This window comes from Panthera tigris, chromosome C1 (genome assembly GCF_018350195.1).
Source record: "Panthera tigris isolate Pti1 chromosome C1, P.tigris_Pti1_mat1.1, whole genome shotgun sequence".
Lineage (NCBI taxonomy): Eukaryota > Metazoa > Chordata > Mammalia > Carnivora > Felidae > Panthera > Panthera tigris.
The window spans coordinates 12,513,044-12,529,560 of NC_056667.1; the positions used below are offsets into that span (position 1 = coordinate 12,513,044).

The 16,517-nt window shown below is 60.5% G+C and overlaps 1 protein-coding gene across 10 annotated transcripts in view; it reads left to right on the forward strand.

Moving 5' to 3' along the window:
• The window catches only part of ARHGEF10L (Rho guanine nucleotide exchange factor 10 like), a 144,160-nt gene that overhangs the window by 91,860 nt on the left and 35,783 nt on the right, over positions 1 to 16,517 (forward strand). For all 10 annotated transcript variants that reach the window (XM_042993796.1, XM_042993797.1, XM_042993798.1 and 7 more), the window contains 4 exons: positions 5,559 to 5,680; positions 11,191 to 11,277; positions 12,921 to 13,141; positions 13,941 to 14,095. In XM_042993796.1, the coding sequence (XP_042849730.1) occupies positions 5,559 to 5,680; positions 11,191 to 11,277; positions 12,921 to 13,141; positions 13,941 to 14,095 (585 nt within the window). The remainder of the gene's footprint in view (positions 1 to 5,558; positions 5,681 to 11,190; positions 11,278 to 12,920; positions 13,142 to 13,940; positions 14,096 to 16,517) is intronic.

The following is a 16,517-nucleotide window of genomic DNA, read 5'->3' on the forward strand; positions in this document are numbered from 1 at the left end:
GACCCGTTTCACATCCCAGTGGGGCCCCCACTGTGCCGTGCGCTCTGGGGAAAGGCAGGCTCCCTCCTGGTAACTTGGACTGGAGCTCCCGTGGTCCTGTCCCCTCTTACATTTTGGGATCTTCGGGCCTTGTGAAATGGATCTGGGCTGCCTGGCTTTCATTTCCCAGTTCTGTCCCTTTACCAGCTCTGCGATCCTGGGCCGGTGATTGAGCCTTCAGAGGCCTGTCTCCACCAGAAAGGGGGGATAAAGCCAGTGCCCTCACGGGGCTCTTGTGCATATTCGGGGAGGCCAGCACCTGGCACGTGGAAGAAACTCTGAGGACGGGGGGCACCCGCGTCGCCTAGACGGGGAAGTGACCGGGCTGAGGTCGCATACGATTCAGCACAGAACGGGGGTGGGACACCTTCCCACCCTCTGCCAATTAGTTTCCTATTCGTAAAGGCTCCAGAAAAGAGCTGGGACCTCTTTCCCCCAGAGGAGGGAGAGGCATGGCTGCGGGCTTCTGGTTCCACCTTCCCGTGTCCCCTCACCTGAAGCCCTCCAAATGCTGTATTCCTGGCTTTTCCACCCCACGGACCCCTGGGGCCTCTCCTACCACAGTCCTTATTCTCCCCTTCCCAGAGGACCCAGGCTGGGCAGGCTGCCGGCTGCCGCCAGGTTCTCAGGGTACATCCTCGAAGGCATGGCCTGGGCCCCCACTCCTCGCTGCGTCTGACTTGGTTAACTTTCCAGCCCTCGTCCTCACGGACAGAACCTATAATTTATGAGGGGCAGACAGATATTACACGAGGGGCAAATCAACAGGGGGAGACGGTGCTGTTTAGGGGACACAGCTGGGCGGCATGACGGTCACTGAGCCCGGGGCCAGGGCTGCCGTCAGGGAGGGCCTCTGAGGAGGTGACATCCGAAGCCGAAGCAGTCTAGGCTTCTGAAGAGCAAGTGCAAAGGTCCTGTGGTGACCAGAGCTGATGACTGATGGGGCGAGAAGCAGGCAGGTGGAAGAACGGGCCGCATTTCCAGAACACCAGGGCCAGGTGCGTGGAACTTAAACTCTGGATGGGACGGGCGGCTGTTCCTCGTGGCAGTGAGAGCTGGACAGCATCCTGATCTGGTTTCTACCCGGCCTCTGTTCCACCTGACTGCGAGCCAGTGAAGGATCCTGAGCGTGGCCCAGGCCGCGTGCTGAACTCTCATCTCCACTAACCCTCAACCAGTGCAGAGGCGGGCGCCGGGACCTGCCCCAGCCCTCGGGTCTGCCCTCTGGAGGGGTATTAGCCCAGCTGGCTGAGCACGGCCATTCACCTGGCCTCTCGGGGCACCAGTGTCTCTCCGGGGCACCAGTGTCTCTCCGTGCCTCTCTTGGGGCACGATGGGGGGTATTGGGAAAAGAGGGGTGCCGAGGTCCCACCGGCCCCCACGTCCGTGACTGCGGCCAGCAGCATCTCCGTGGCATGAGAGGGCCTCGAGGGCATAAGAGGGCCTTGAGGGCAGCCTCGGATTTGGAAAGTAGAGAAGAGTGGTCCGGCCTGTCCCCCTGGGGCTGGTGGTGGCAGGATAGGCACAGCGCTGGGAATGAGCGCAGGAAGGCTTTGGGGGCAGGTTGGGGTAGAGAAGCAGGGCGGGGCCGGGGGCTCAGCATGGTGGAGGCGGGGTGGCCGCCCTCGAGCATACCCGTAGACTCCTCCCCTCGGGGACGGTGATCTCCGTGAGCTTCATTTCCTGCAGGCCTGGCACATGCCAGGCATCAAATCCTTTCTTCCCAGCGCTCACGATGACACTGGATGGCTGGAGTCATTTCCCCCATCCTCCAGATGAGGCCACAGACTCAGAGAGGTTAAGTGTCTGCTCTGTGTCGCACAGCGAGCCGGAGGCGGCTGGGGGATCTGCCAGGGGCTTCCTGGCAGAGTCGGCCTCCGGCGGAGGGTGGGGTTGTGAGGTGGGGGGAGTGGAAAGGGACGTGGCCTCCAGCCCCGGAGCTCCCCCCCGCTGCCCCCTGGGGTGCTCTCGTGTTCGGTGGGTGCCGACGAACAGAGCTGGGCTCTAAATAAGCCCCCACTTAATGTCGGTTGGAACTCGAGGCCTTGCCGATGCCGCCAGTTCTTAATGTCACTTATCCCGAGCGGGCTCTCAATTTTCGACCGCAACAGCCTTCTAATTTGGTCTCAGCCGCTCTGGTTTTGTGACAGGAACAATGGCAGTGGCAGATGGGGAGCAACAACTCCATTTTCTTTTAACGTTCGCGATCGCAGGCAGGGAAGGCACCATCTGGAAGGAGAAGGTCAGATCATTAAAAAAATATATAATAATAAATTGCCGGGACTCGGTGGGCCGTGGGCATGGGGGGAAGGGTTGATGTTCACAGGCTGAGCTCCCGGAAGGAGCTGGAGCTCCGGGCGGGGGGGGGGGTGGCGGTCGGTTTGAGCGGCCTGCAGGGCTCTCGTGGGGCCTGGGTGGGGGGCTGCGTGACCGTAAGCTCCTTGAGAGCAGGGCGGACTCGAGTCCCATCTATCTTCGTTTGTCGCTGGCCGGGGACTTGTCCAGGACGCCGTGTGGTGATGTCCCCTGCCGAGGCGGAGGCGGCTGCCCCGCAGGGCGGGCCGTCTGGGCTGTCACACCCCGTGCTGCGGGCCCAGGCAGGGTGCCCCCGCCGGTCGGTCCCCTGCCTCCTGGGCCCAGCGTTGGGCTTCTCCCCCTGGCCTCCGGTCCCCTCCGGGGTAGGAGGGGGACGCGATCACCGACCGCTCCTGGCGGCCCCAAGGACGAAACGAAGCCTCACGCGGGGCAGAGCCTTGTAAACCGTGCCGTGTGGTGCACGTCGGCACTGTTGTGAGGGTGCCTGGGCCGTGCCGTAGTTGGCCTTTCCGTGGTGGCCTCGTCTCCTCAGTGACGGGATCCGGCTTCGTTGGACTCCGCCTCCAGGAGCCAGTGGGGCCGAGGGCTGGCGCCTCTGGCGAAGCAGGTTGCGCACGTGGTGATGCCCGACATTGACGGATGTCTTGGACCAGCATCGTCACCTGCCACCTCGTCCCAGCTGCTCTCGCCGTGACCCACACGGAGACGCCACCTTTCTGTGGTGGCGGTGGCATTTTTAAAAGCCACTTTATTGAGGTACGACTGACATACCTCACACAGAACACAGGCGTAGTCGGGGAGCCCGTGGGCACACATGCGCACAAACACGCACACACTCGTGCACGCACACCCACTCACGCACACTTGTGTAGGTACACACTCATGCACACACGTGCATGCACACGTGCACGCACACCCACACCTACACTTACGCAGGTACACACGCATGCGCACAGACTTGTGCACACACTCATGCACACACACACTCCCGCACACACTCACACACACACTCCCGCACACACACACTCCCGCGCACACACACTCACGCACACACACTCCTGTACACACACTTCCGCCCACACACTTATATAGGTACACTCACACATGCACACACACACGTGCACACACACACTCCCACACACACTCCCACGCACACACTTATGTAGGTACACACGCATGCACACACGCACGCACACCCACACTTATGGAGGTACACACGCATGCGCACACACGTGCACACACGCATGCACACACATTTATGCACACAGAGGAAAAAAGAGGCAAGTCAGTAAAAGCGCCAGAAACTGTGTTAAGGGCCACGACAGACCAGGGGCTGAGATGGCAGGTGATGGAGGGACAGGGGACGGTGATGGTCACTTAGGGCTGCTCCCAGAAGGTGACAGGAGGGGAGGAGCCAGGCCTGGAGGGCAGAGGACAGCTTTCCAGGTGGAGGGAACATCCTGGGCCTGTCTGAGTTGCTGAGGAGAGCCTAGGGCAGTGGAGCCTGTGACCGAGGGAGGAGGCTGGGAGGGAAGGAGTGTCCCCACAGTTCTGGAAGGGCTGGATTTTACTCCAAGTGGATGGGACTCGATGCATGCGGGAATGGCGAGGTCCACTGGAAGTTCAGTGGGATGGCTCTGGCTGTCGTGGGTGGGTTGGGGGGGGGACGACTGTAGGGGACAGCAGTGAGCACGGGAAACCCGCCTGGCTGGTGGGCCCCGTGGGGCTGAGCTGACCCTTGCTTGGCCGGTCCAGGGTGGGCCCGGGTTCCAGCTTCCTCCTTGCCGCTGAGTGGACTCGTGGGTGGGGATGGCTGCCGTCACAACCCTTCTGCAGAAGATCTCTCCTCCCAGGCCCGAAGCTCAGCCTGCTGGCGTTGCGTTCAGTGGCCCCTGTCCCCTGGGGCACCGTGTCCTGTGCCTCTGGCTCTCCCTCTCCAGGGCAGAGCTACCTCCTGGCTGTCCAGGGTCGGTGATACCCATGGGCCTCAGCGGGGGGCTGGTTGCTGGGAGATGGCATTTGTGTCGTTCAGACCCAGGTCCCCACCTGGACTCTGCCACCAGGCCATGCACGTGACCTAGCCCGTTACCTAATCCCCAAGGGTCGCTCTCGGCGCCGTTGCCCTTAAAGCGAACATCGTGATCCTGATTGTGCTCGATTGTTGTGAAAGCGAGGCCTGGGAACGTGTCTGTAGCACCTGGCACGTGCCTGCACGTGGACACGCTGTAGGTGTCTCCACCATGCCGTGCCCCTGCTGTCCACATGGGGCGTGCACATGGGGTGCAAAGAAGGTTGGGCTCTTGTGCAGGGAGCCCACATGGGGTGCAAAGAAGGTTGGGCTCCTGTGCAGGGAGAGTTCCACCTGCTCGCTAACCGCCCCCCCCCCCCGCCGCCCCCGCTTTTCATTCACCCCATCCATCCGTGCTCGCGGAGCATTCCAGCGCGCTGGGTGCCAGGGAGACCGTGGCAAACAAGACAGACCAGGTCTTGCTGCCTCGAGGTCACGTTCCAGAGACCTAAGGAGACAGACCATAAACCAGGAAACAGACAAAATGATTTTAGATTGAGGTGAGGCGATGCGGGAAATACGATGTGGTCTTTAGAACCGGTTTCCGAGAGAGGGGGCCATCGTAGGCAGGGTGGTCAGGGAGGACTTCTTGGAGGTGGTGCCGTGTGAGGGAGCCCTGACCCATGGGGAGGAGACGTGGCAGGGTGTAGTTTGGCAGATGTGAGTGCAGTGGTGTCCAGATGTGAGTCCAGGGTCGGGGCCTCAGTGTCCAGCTGGCCTGGGGACTTGGAGGCAGATGACCACCCGGGACTCAGGGTAGGTCTCAAAGGAAGCAGGAGGGAGTCATCCTCCTGTCTTGACCGTCATCCTCAGAGTCAGGCAGAGAGCGGCATGGCTGCATCATCTTTCAGCCTGTTTGGGGGGTCGTCTCCCACCTCTAGAAGCATGTCCAGAAGCTCTCAGTGAAGGCAGCAGGGCCTGGGGACTGTGCTCAGCGTCACATGCTTTTTGAAACCCTTTTCTCGTCTCCAGGACCCAAGCCTTAGGTTCCCCGAGTCGCTGCTCGGGACCCACAGACATGACCATGGAGTGAGGTCACCTTTCCTCTTGGCTGGGCAGGCGTGGGGCTGGGGGCGGCCCCCTGGGCTTTGCGGGGTCCTGACCAGCTTGACCCACCTCCTTCCTCTTGCTGTAGGGGAGGAGAACCAGCCGGGCTGGCTGTGTCCGGACGAGGACAAGAAAAGCAGAGCGCCGTTCTGGTGCCCCATCCTGGCCTGCTGCATTCCTGCCTTCTCCCCCCGGGGCCTCAGCCTGCAGGTGAGTGTGGAATGGATGTGGCCGAGCCCACCACGAAGGTGGCCCCTGGGGGAACCAGAGTTTCCAGGGTGTGCCCACCGCTGGAGAGGGCCCGGCTGCACTCCCGGCTTCCCCACCTCTCGCTGACGGAGTCGGTCAAGACCTGTTGTTGCTCTAGGAGCCCGCTTTCCCACCAAAGAGGATGGACGCCTTCTGTGGGTCAGGTGAATGGAAAAATTCCATGGTTTTGAGCTAACAAATAGCCGTGATCTCATCAGTTGATGGTGCGACTCCAGCTAAGAAGATAGGCCGGAATATGCCCAAGGGGCTCTGCCAGACCGTGGGTTGGACCCTTTATGAGGCCCCCAGCCGGGAGCTGGTCTCTGGCTGCCGCCGCCACGCCTCCATTTGTCAAGCACCTACTGTATTCCGCCCCCCCCCCCCCGCTTTGCCACCACTCTCTTGTTTTTATATTTATAAGAACCCCATGCATAGATGTTTCTAGATTAGTTTCACGGGTTAGGAAACTAAGGCACAGATAGGCGGCGTGAGTTTCTAAAAACACAGCCAGTAGTGATGGGTGCAGGAATTGGAAACCCGCTTCGCCTGATTCCAGCCCCCGTGTTCTTAACCACCCGGATGCTCGCTCCACTGGCTTCCGTCCCCGATGTCCTGGCCCCTCCATCTGGAGTGATCCCTGCCCGTCCTCCTCCCTGGGTGAGGGGGTCATGTGAGCTTTGGGGAGCGGGAGCAGGCTTGGGACCTAGGCCCAGATACATAAGCCCCAAGAGACAAGCTCACTGGGGTGTAGACTGGGGCACGAAGCATACATGCCCTTGAGATGTCCGTTCATTCATTCACTCATTCACTCATTCTTTTGTCTGTTCTGTACGTAATTTTTGAGCACCTACTGTGTGCCAGGCCCTGCGCTGGACGCTGGGTATATGGTGGTGACCAAAACATACAAGGGCCCCACCCTCCTGTGGCTTTTAACCTGGAGACAGACAGCGGCACCCCGGCTAACACAGGGAAACGCAGAAGAGTGATGTGTGTTATAGAGAAAATAAGTCAGCTGTGATGGATACAGAGGTGGGGCCCCATGACGAGGGGGCAGGGAGGGTCTCATGGAGGAAGTGGCTTTTAAACTGAGACCTGAACGGCAAGCAGGCTGCAGTCCCTTGAGGGCCCAGGGGAACAATATTCCAAACAGACAGGGCAGCTCAGAGGAACAGCCTGGGCCGCTGCAGCTCGGGGAGCCGGGCGGAGAGGCTGTTGATGACGTCTGATGTGGGCACGGTGGGCCAGCCAGCTTTCCCGGCTTGTCGGGTTTGGGTTTCGTTCTCAGGACAGTGAAACCCCAAGGATGGCTCCACACAGGGGAGTGGCACGATCTGATGTACCTTTTGGAAAGATCGTCTGGTTCCTCTGGCTGTTGTGAGCTGTGGCTCCTGAAGGGGGCAAGAGACAGACCGATATGGACCTTGGCGGCCGGGGTGGGGGGGGGGGGGTTGTCCCGCCAAGCTGTGGCAGGACATGGTACAAGTGGAGGTAGGGCCGGACTAGGGCAAGGGGAGCGAGAACTCACCTGATCCTAATTCTCAAGGTAATACTTACAAAGTCAAATCAGCAAATTGTGACCTTGGCTTGGCTTCATTTATTGGGTGAGTGACAGGCGGGGATTAGGGTGAGGCACAGTCGTGCCAGGGCAGAGACCGTTGCTGTCTTTATTTCAATCTCCCTGATTGTTCACTGTGGGTTTTTTGGCATTAATTTTTATTGCCCAAAACTGTGTTATATATAATATTCCCTTCGACGTGGGAGTGTGTCGGCCCCACTCTCCTCCCTCTTGTCCTGGTCCCAGAGGAGGCAGTGGGCAGGGGACACGGGGACACATTTGGGGAGTGTGCCGGCGTAGGGCTGGCTGGTCTGATGAGGGTTTAGAGGGCGGCCAGGGGGGCAGGAGGGACGTGACGGGTCTTGGGCTTGTGTACCCGCAAGTGGTGTCGGGAGATGGGGGTGCGTTCCCCGTGCCACAGCCTGATTTAGGGGCGCAGTGAGAGAGACGGGTGAGCTTCCCAGCGCTGCTGAGGGGGCAGCGGCCAGGGCAGCGGCAGCGACAATATGGTGACAAGCCCTTTCGCGAGGCATCTGTGCCCGGCTCTGTTCGAGGCACTTCTCCACGGCTAACTCTGGTCCCCCCAGCTGCCCTCAGAGGCAGGGCTTGCCCACGCCCACTGGGGAAGGAGAGTTTTCTTGACTCATGCCCCATCCTGCTTTTCCTGCCTCTCACGGCCTTGGCTGATGTTTTCCCTGGCGTCGGTCCCCCCACCAAACATTTCTGGCGGGGGGCGGGGGGAAGGACAGATGCTGTTCATTTCTATAGGGCTTGGGGAAGTCGGCCTTTGTAGGCCTTTATTTATTGATTGATTATTTATTGATTCATGGGGAGGCCCTGCTGAGTCTTGTGAGCTCTTTCCCAGCATGGCGGGCGTTCTCACTTACCTTTCGGGCCAGGCAGGGGTGGGGTAGAAGGGCAGAGTCCATGGAGTGCAGGCTGTTCAGGGTCCACCCTGCCCGTGGCTCATCTGGTCCTAGGACTCCTGCGGAGAAGGCTGATCTGGGGTGCCTTCCAACCCCCCTTCCCCTTTCCCCAACTGCCAGGGCTCAGGCTATTCATGGGTAGTAAAGTCTGAGACAAGCTGCGGCTCCCAGGGCCTCCCTGAAAGAAACCCCCACCTGTCTGGGGAGCCATCATCCGCCTCATACTCCTTATGTGGAGCCCTCAGGGCCTGGGGGTGTGTAGGCTGGGGAGCATCCTTAGCCCCCTCCAAGCCCCCCCCCCCCGCCTGCCACCTCCTGAGGAGCCCCCTGTGGGAGCGAAGAGAACCCCCAGTGAATCTCCGGGGGCGGTGAGCCTGTGGAGCTCCTGAGGGACATACCAGAACCTGCGTGTGCCCATCTGCTGGGTCCCGAGACACCCTCCCGCTCCGCCTGCACCTGCCTCCCACCCCGGACCGGGCAGATGCGCCCCATCAGCTCTGTGCAGGCGGCCAGATGAATTAGGGGCCCGGAGTGCCAGGGCCTTGTCCAACCAGCGTGGCAACAGATGTGAGCGTGTTGGCCGCTGTCTGGGCCTCCTGGCCCGCCGCCTCTCTCCAGGATTCGGGCTCTGCGGCTGGCCTCCTGGGAGCCCAGGACTCAGTCTGCCTTCCGGGAAAACGCTCGCTGGCCCCAGCCCCCTCCCAGTGTGGACGAGGTCCGTGCTATGTCCTGCCAGCTGGATGAGGGCGTGCGTGGGGTTCTCCCCGTCAAAGGAGCAGGGACATGGGGGCTGAAGGAAGGAGCGTTTCTCCTCTCAGTGCCGATGGGTGGCTGGGGCCCAGGCTGGGCCACACCAAGACCTTCCTCGAGGGGACATCATTGGGGCACAGCCGTCCCTGGGCCTGAGCTCCAGCCGAGTGATGCTGGGAATGCCACCTTGGCCGGCAGCGTGCTTCACGCCGAGCACTGGCAGGCATGTCACGGGGCGTGTGTGCAGAGTTCAAGAGATGGAAGCAAAGATCCAAGGACATTTAGGGCCCCACGGGCGTCTGTTCTGGAGGGTTTCCGAAGGCGTCACGGCCGCGGGGTCACCCCGGCGGCACCCATCCAGGCTGGGGGCCTGTCCCTGGAGGGTTCAGTGCAAAGGTGTCCCCACCGTTAGCTGCAGCCTTACCTGGGGGCAGGGGCTCGGGGAGAGGGGTGGGGGTGCCCCCCTGCACTGAGGTGCTCTAGGACATAGCCCCTCGGGGGGGCCGGGGCTGTGGCCCCGACCTGCAGAGAGTCTGTTCCAGGCTTGCTTAGGCCTCAGCATGCTGGCTGAGAGCCTCTGTCCTGGCCATCGTTAGGCAGGACTCCCCTGCCTCCCAGCCCTGCCACAGCCCTCCCCTCCTGGCCTGGGCCTGCCCGTGAGGTAAGGTGATACACAGGAGGTTGTTGGTAAGCAGCAGCGGCCGCTGCTTTTTTGTCTGCCTCTCCAGTCCCCACGACCATCCTGATGAGATGTCAGGGCCTCCGTGAGCGTGACGAACTGACCTGTGGGGTCACCAGCTGGTAGCGGCTGAGCTGGGACCAGAGCCCAGGCTGGCTGCCTCCATGGCCCGTCTCCTTCCCCAGCCCCGAGCCGCTCTCCACTGCACTGCACGGGGCACCGTGGTTTGGGAGAGCTGGCTTCTTGGCACAGGTGGGACTTCTGGGTCCCGGGCCTTGCCCGTCCAACGAGCCATTTGAGTTTTTGCCATCACTTTGGACCTGGACTCTATTTGGCTGACTTCTGGGCCCCCTGGAGTTGCCATGGAAACGTCTGAGCCTGGGCTGTGGTTGCCCCGTGCCCGTCTGTGAGGACGGGAGCAGCAGCCTGGCAGGGGGGTGCTGGGCGGCCTCAGCTGGGTGTGGCCTACCATGAAGCAAAACGACTGGGGAGCAGGGGCCTGAGGGGGCCCGGGGGCCGGGGCGAGGGAAGCCTCTAGAGCTCCCAGCTGTGCAGAGGTGGGAGCTGGCGACTGCCCAGGCCTCCAGTAGGGTGGCCTGGCCTCTGGGTAGAATTAACCAGAGTGCGAAGGGCATTGGGCAGAGAGCTGGAACTCTGAATTCCAGCCCTGACTCTGCTGCTAACGTGCTATGTGACCTTGAGCCAGTCATGTGCCTCCCATGCCCACCCCCTGAGCTTCAGTGTGCTGACTTCTGAATGAGGGGACTGGATGAGGCGACCTCTTTGGGCTTCCTCACCTTTAACCATGGGACATCTTGTTCGAACATCCCAACAGGGCCGGGGTGGGCCAGGGCCTTCACCACCAGCAGAGGGCAGCACTTGCCCAGCAAAGGTCCCATGGTGGCAGTGTTGCAGGTGGGGACCCTTGAACTGTCCCTTCTTGGCCTCCTTCCCCTCCCGCTGGCCCCGGGTTCCAGCAGCGTCCACGACAGGGCCAGGCCATCTCCTCACCCTGCTGCCCTGGCCGGACAGACGGACTGGCCGGGTCTAGCTCGTCTGCACAGGGGTTCTGATGTTGAGTGGGGCAGTATCAGATGTCTAGCACCCCTTCCCTCCTCCACTGTGCTTTTCTGGAAGGATTCAGGAAGACCTAGGAGGGCGGCTGGCGCAGGCCGGGCCCTGGCACTCATCTTCTCGTGGCCTAGGGCAATCATGTGTCCTCTGTGGGCCTCAGTTCCCCATCTGTGAAATTGGGGGGTGGCGGGTGTCAGTGGTTGCCATCAAATCTTATCTGGACGTTGCTTAGTCTGAGAAATCCGTGGCTGCCCCAGAGCATCATTCGGGCGCCTCCTAGCCAGAAGGTTCTAGAAGAGCGCTGGTCAAACGTGAGTGGATAGGAACTGCCTGGAGATCCTATGGGGCTTTCCCGGCCCCATCCCCCTCAGGGATTCACATTTGGGGCCTGATGGGGCCCGGGAATCTGCAGGCTTAACAACCCCACAGGTGGTGGTTCAGACAGAGATCCTGCTGCCAGATGTGTGTGCCTTGTGTGTCTTCACAGCTTGGGGCCCTGGTCCACAGTCCTGTCAGCTGTCCCCTGCTGGGTTTCTCGGCGGTGAGCACGTCCCTTCCACAGGGCTACCTCTGGGTAAGTCACTCCTGAACCCAGCCAGGGATTCTGGCCTCAGGACAGAAGCAGGGAGGGTGGCGACGTGAAGGGGGTGCTGGAGGGTGCTGCCTGCCTGCTGGCCCCCGTTAGGTCCATCTTCGGCCAGGAGGGTCTTCCTGGGAACCTCTGTGCTGGGCTCAGTTGGCACATGCGACTTCACCAGGGACGACAGAAGACCAAGTGACGAAGAAGTGAGCGTGGCTGTTGCAAATGGCCATGTGCCATGAAGGAAACGAACAAAGCTGTGCCGAGTACCTGGATGTCAGGGTCTTTTACCCTGGGGGTCAGGAAGCAGAGCTGGATGTTGCTCATCTCTGGCAGAGATCCCCACCCACCTCTTTTCCCCTGGGATTCCTGGCAAAGCCTCTCTCAATTCAAATAGGTCCCCTTACGCTCCTTGTGATGCAGCCTGTGCTCTCCCATAGGCTGCCTGGGGTTCCACCTCCCCACCCCTTTGGCCACTTTCCAGTTCCTGCTTATTCTTGTATCTAGGCACTCAGGCAGGAACACTGGCTCACTCTTGAGAGTCCAACCCAAGTGTCCTCTGAGGGTGATTTGTTTCTCACTGTTTCCCCAGTTTCTAGCATGTGGTATATTCATCCAAGCATCCATCCATCCATCCATCCATCCATCTTTCCATCCATCCATCTATCCATCCATCCATCCATCCATCTTTCCATCCATCCATCCATCCATCCATCCATCCATCCATCCCTCCATCCAGCCGTCCATCCATCCATCCATCCATCCATCCATCCATCCATCCATCCTTCCTTCCATCCATCCAGCCAGCCGGCCATCCATCCATCCATCCATCCATCCCTCCATCCAGCCGTCCATCCATCCATCCATCCATCCATCCTTCCTTCCATCCATCCAGCCAGCCAGCCGGCCAGCCATCCAACCATCCAACCATCCAACCAATCATCCAACCACCCATCCAACCATCCAACCATCCATCCATCCAACCACCCAGCCATCCAACCATCCAACCATCCAGCCAATCATCCATCCATCCGTCCATCTGTCCATCCATCGATCCAACCAACCATCTAACTATCCAACCAGCCAGCCAGCCATATACTCATCCACCCATCTATCCATCCACTTATCCGTGTAATCATCCATCCATCCACCCACTCATCCATACAGTTATCCATCCATCTGCTCATCTGTCTACCCACTTTTCTATCCCTTGCTTCCATCCGTTTATTCATCTGTCCATCCATTCAGCAAGTATGTATTAAGTGCCTACTGTGCGTGACACAGAAGTAGAATGGTAAACAAGACAGAGAAGAACATTTTGAAGGAGCACATGTATGTTCACTATTTGTTGGTTGAAATTCACCCTAAAGATGGGGAAATAGAGCTGACTTGGTATTTAGTCTACCTTAGCTCCTTAACTGATTTCGTTTGGACTAACTTGTTGCTATGGCACCTGGGGAAGCATGACCTCCAGTGACAGCAGGACGTGTGGGGGCAGGAGGGGGGTGGAATGCTCCTCCCAATGCCTAACCTCAGTACAAGTTGAAGTTTGGGGCACGTCGCTGGGAGGGCGGGGGCCCAGCTCTGTCCCTGCTCTGGCGATTGTGCCTGACGGCCTCTCCGGGTCTCTGCCACAGGTCGGGGGCGGGCAGGAAGGTGCAGGGGGCCAGGTTGAGATCTTCTCCTTGAACCGGCCCTCGCCGCGCACGGTCAAGTCCTTCCCGCTGGCAGCCCCTGTGCTCTGCATGGAGTACATTCCCGAGCCGGAGGAGGGGGAGAGCGGAGACGAGAGCCACGTGGCCGCTGAGCCCTCAGCTGCAGTGCATCCGACCATCTGCCTCGGGCTCCAGGATGGCAGGTGAGGGGCCTGGGGAGGAGGCGCGTGTCACGGCCTCATTTCCTTTTTGGCCGTGAAGCCGGCATCGTTGCCCCATTTCATGGGGGAAACTGAGGCGCAACAGCCTGGGGTCAGTCCGCTGGAAGGCGGCATGTCTGGATTCCCACTTGGGTCTGTGGGGTCCTGAAAACACTTTTTTTTCTTTTGTAAATTTTTAAAAATGTTTATTTATTTTTGAAAAAGAGAGAGAGAGAGAGAGAGAGAGAGAGAGACAGGGTGTGAGTGGGGGAGGAGCAGAGAGAGAGGGAGACACAGAATTGGAAGCAGGCTCCGGGCTCCGAGAGAGAGAGAGAGAGAGAGAGAGAGAGAGAGAGAGACAGGGACAGGGTGTGAGTGGGGGAGGAGCAGAGAGAGAGGGAGACACAGAATCGGAAGCAGGCTCCGGGCTCCGAGCTGTCAGCACAGAGCCCCACGTGGGGCTCGAACCCGCGAACCGCACGATCACGACCTGAGCCGAAGTCGGTCGCTTAACCAACTGAGCCCCCCAGGTGCCCCCTGAAAACAGTCTTCTCGGCACCTTGATCATGCCGCCTCTCGAGATTCCCACCTAGTTCTCCCTGGCACCAGGGGTGGGGAGCGTGCTGTCCTCCAAAGAACCACCCACGGCCAAGTGCAGGCTCCCAAAGAGTGGGACAACGGCCTGTTGCCATGGCAGGGAGGCCTGTCTGAGCTGGGGAGCCCCCAGACCCCTCTCCGCGGGAGGGCCTGCGGGGCGGTGGGGGGAGGGGGCTCCGTGAGTCACTCAGGCCTCTCCCCACAGCATCCTGGTTTACGGCAGCGTGGACACGGGCACCCAGTGCCTAGCGACCTCCAGGAGCCCAGGCCTGCAGCCTGTGCTCTGCCTGCGGCATAGCCCCTTCCACCTGTTCGCTGGTTTGCAGGATGGGACCGTCGCCGCCTACCCTCGGACCAGTGGTGAGGATGGCGGTGCTGGGGGCAGTGGGGGGTGGCCCCGGGCACTGCCTGCGAGCCGTCGCGGGAGGCAGGCCAAGGAGGCAGCTCAGACACATCGGGGAGTCTGGGGGTAGTTAGAGATTCCTGGTGCCCACGGGGGTCCCCGTGGGAACGGGACGCTCACTACCGTACAGACAGCTCACCCCGTTAGCAGGAGGCTCTGGGAAGAGCAGGGACTCTGGGTCACAAAGACTCCGGGGTCTGGGGTCACTTCACTGCCCTGTCGATGGCTGTGTCTGCTGGCGATCGGCTTCTCTTTGCACCTGGGTCTCCTCATCTGTGAAATGGGCATATGTCTGTACCCGCTGTGCACGGGTCCCGGCGGGTTAAACAACCCGGCGAAGGGGAAGCCCAGGGCCTGGCACGGGGAGTGCTTCAATGGAGTCAAGCATTTGAACGTCTATCACGTTATCAGGCCACGGATAGCACAGATGCTGTCTGGAGGGCAAGGCTAACAGGTCTGAGCCGCTGTGTACCAGGAACGGGAGAAGCGTTTGATTTGTGCGCATCACCTGAGTTCTCACGACAGGCCTCAAGAACTGCAGATGCCGGGAGTCCGGGAGGGGGTGTGGGCTGTGCACAGCCACACAGAAGGCCGTGGCCCCTGTGCCCTTGTGGCTCGTTCGGCTCCCGGTTCCAAGATATGTGCTGGGGGTGGGAGGGCAGCCACCCCCAGGGCGCCCAGAGAGGGCTGATGGGTCTGAAGCTCAGCAGTCATAGACCTCTCCCCCTCCTCCTCTCCCCTCCCTCCCTCTTCCTCTCTCTCTTCCCCTTCCTCTCCCTTCCCTCCCCTCTCTCTCCTCCCCTTTCCTCTCTCCTCCCCTCCCCTGCCTCCCTCTTCTCTCCCCTCCCCCTCCCCTCTCCTCCCCTGCCCTCTCTCCCCCTCCCTCTCTCCTCCTCCCTCCCCTCCCTCCCTCTTCCTCTCTCTCTTCCCCTTCCTCTCCCTTCCCTCCCCTCTCTCCTCCCCTTTCCTCTCTCCTCCCCTCCCCTCCCTCCCTCTTCTCTCCCCTCCCCCTCCCCTCTCCTCCCCTGCCCTCCCTCCCCCTCCCTCTCTCCTCCTCCCTCCCCTCCCTCCCTCTTCTCTCCCCTCCCCCTCCCCTCTCCTCCCCTGCCCTCCCTCCCCCTCCCTCTCTCCTCCTCCCTCCCCTCCCTCCCTCTTCTCTCTCCTCCCCTCCCCTCCCTCCCTCTTCTCTCCCCTCCCCCTCCCCTCTCCTCCCCTGCCCTCTCTCCCCCTCCCTCTCTCCTCCTCCCTCCCCTCCCTCCTGAGAGAGCCCTCTAATTGCTGCGTCATCACTGCCTGTTGCAGGGATATAAACGGATATTTGCACTGAGCTATTTTTTTGCCACTTGGCACTGTGTTGGTATTTTTAATTAGCTTTTGATAAGGCATTTATAGTTTTTAATTAAAGGGGGAAGAGGGAGGGAAAAAAGTCCCTCTCACCGACAGACATTGCATGTGTGAGAGGGTAAACGTGGACTCTGATTTTTGGAGATCTAAACGGGGGGTTCCAAGCGGACCTGTACCCTGTGGCTCCTGCTGAATCCCGAGAGCCCTGCCCTGCCCTGCCCTGGCCGCCCGGGTCCCCACTAGGGGCTGCCCTTGGCCCTTTGCCTCCTGGTTCCTGACTTACCAGTTTGGGCATGGGGGTGGGAGGAGGTGGGGGGGGGTGAGATCGCTGGGGCCACCTTAACGAGACACCACAAACTGTTCCACCTCCTGCTCTGGGGGCCAGAAGTCCAAGACCAGTGTGCTGTCAGGGTCGATTCCTTCCGAGGGCCGGGAGGGAAGGGTCTGTTCCGGGTCCCTGTCCCAGCTTCCGGTTGCTTCCTTGGCTTCTGGCCACAGGACCTGCCCTCCCATGGCTGCCTCCCCTGTGTCCTATTGGATTAGGGGCCCACCCTACTCCAGCGTGACCTCATCTTAATCAGTTATATCCACGACACCCCTACTTCTAAATAAGGTCACGTTCTGAAGTCCTGGGGTTTAGGACGTGAACTTACGAATTTGCGGGGGACATAACACCCATAACGGGGGCCTGGGGTCTAACCGTTGGCTTTCAGCCCAGGGTTAGAGCCTGGTGCTTTGTCAGAACCAGAAAGGCCACTGGGGACCACTGGACTCCACGCCCTCATTTTCCAGGTGGGAAAGGGCTTCCCAAAGTGCCGTGGGTGAGCCCGAGCCCAAGTCCTCTTGCGAGGGCCAGGGCCCTCTCCAGACGTAAGGGGGTTTGGGCTTCCCCGAGCGGAGCTGGAGGCCATCGGGCCGGGAGGAGGGGCTGAGATCCGCTAGTCGCTCTCCCAGCTTTGCTGCCTTGCAGACGCTTGTCACCAGGTATTTACTGAGCACCTGCTATGTGCCATAGATATGGCGGCCGGCAAAACA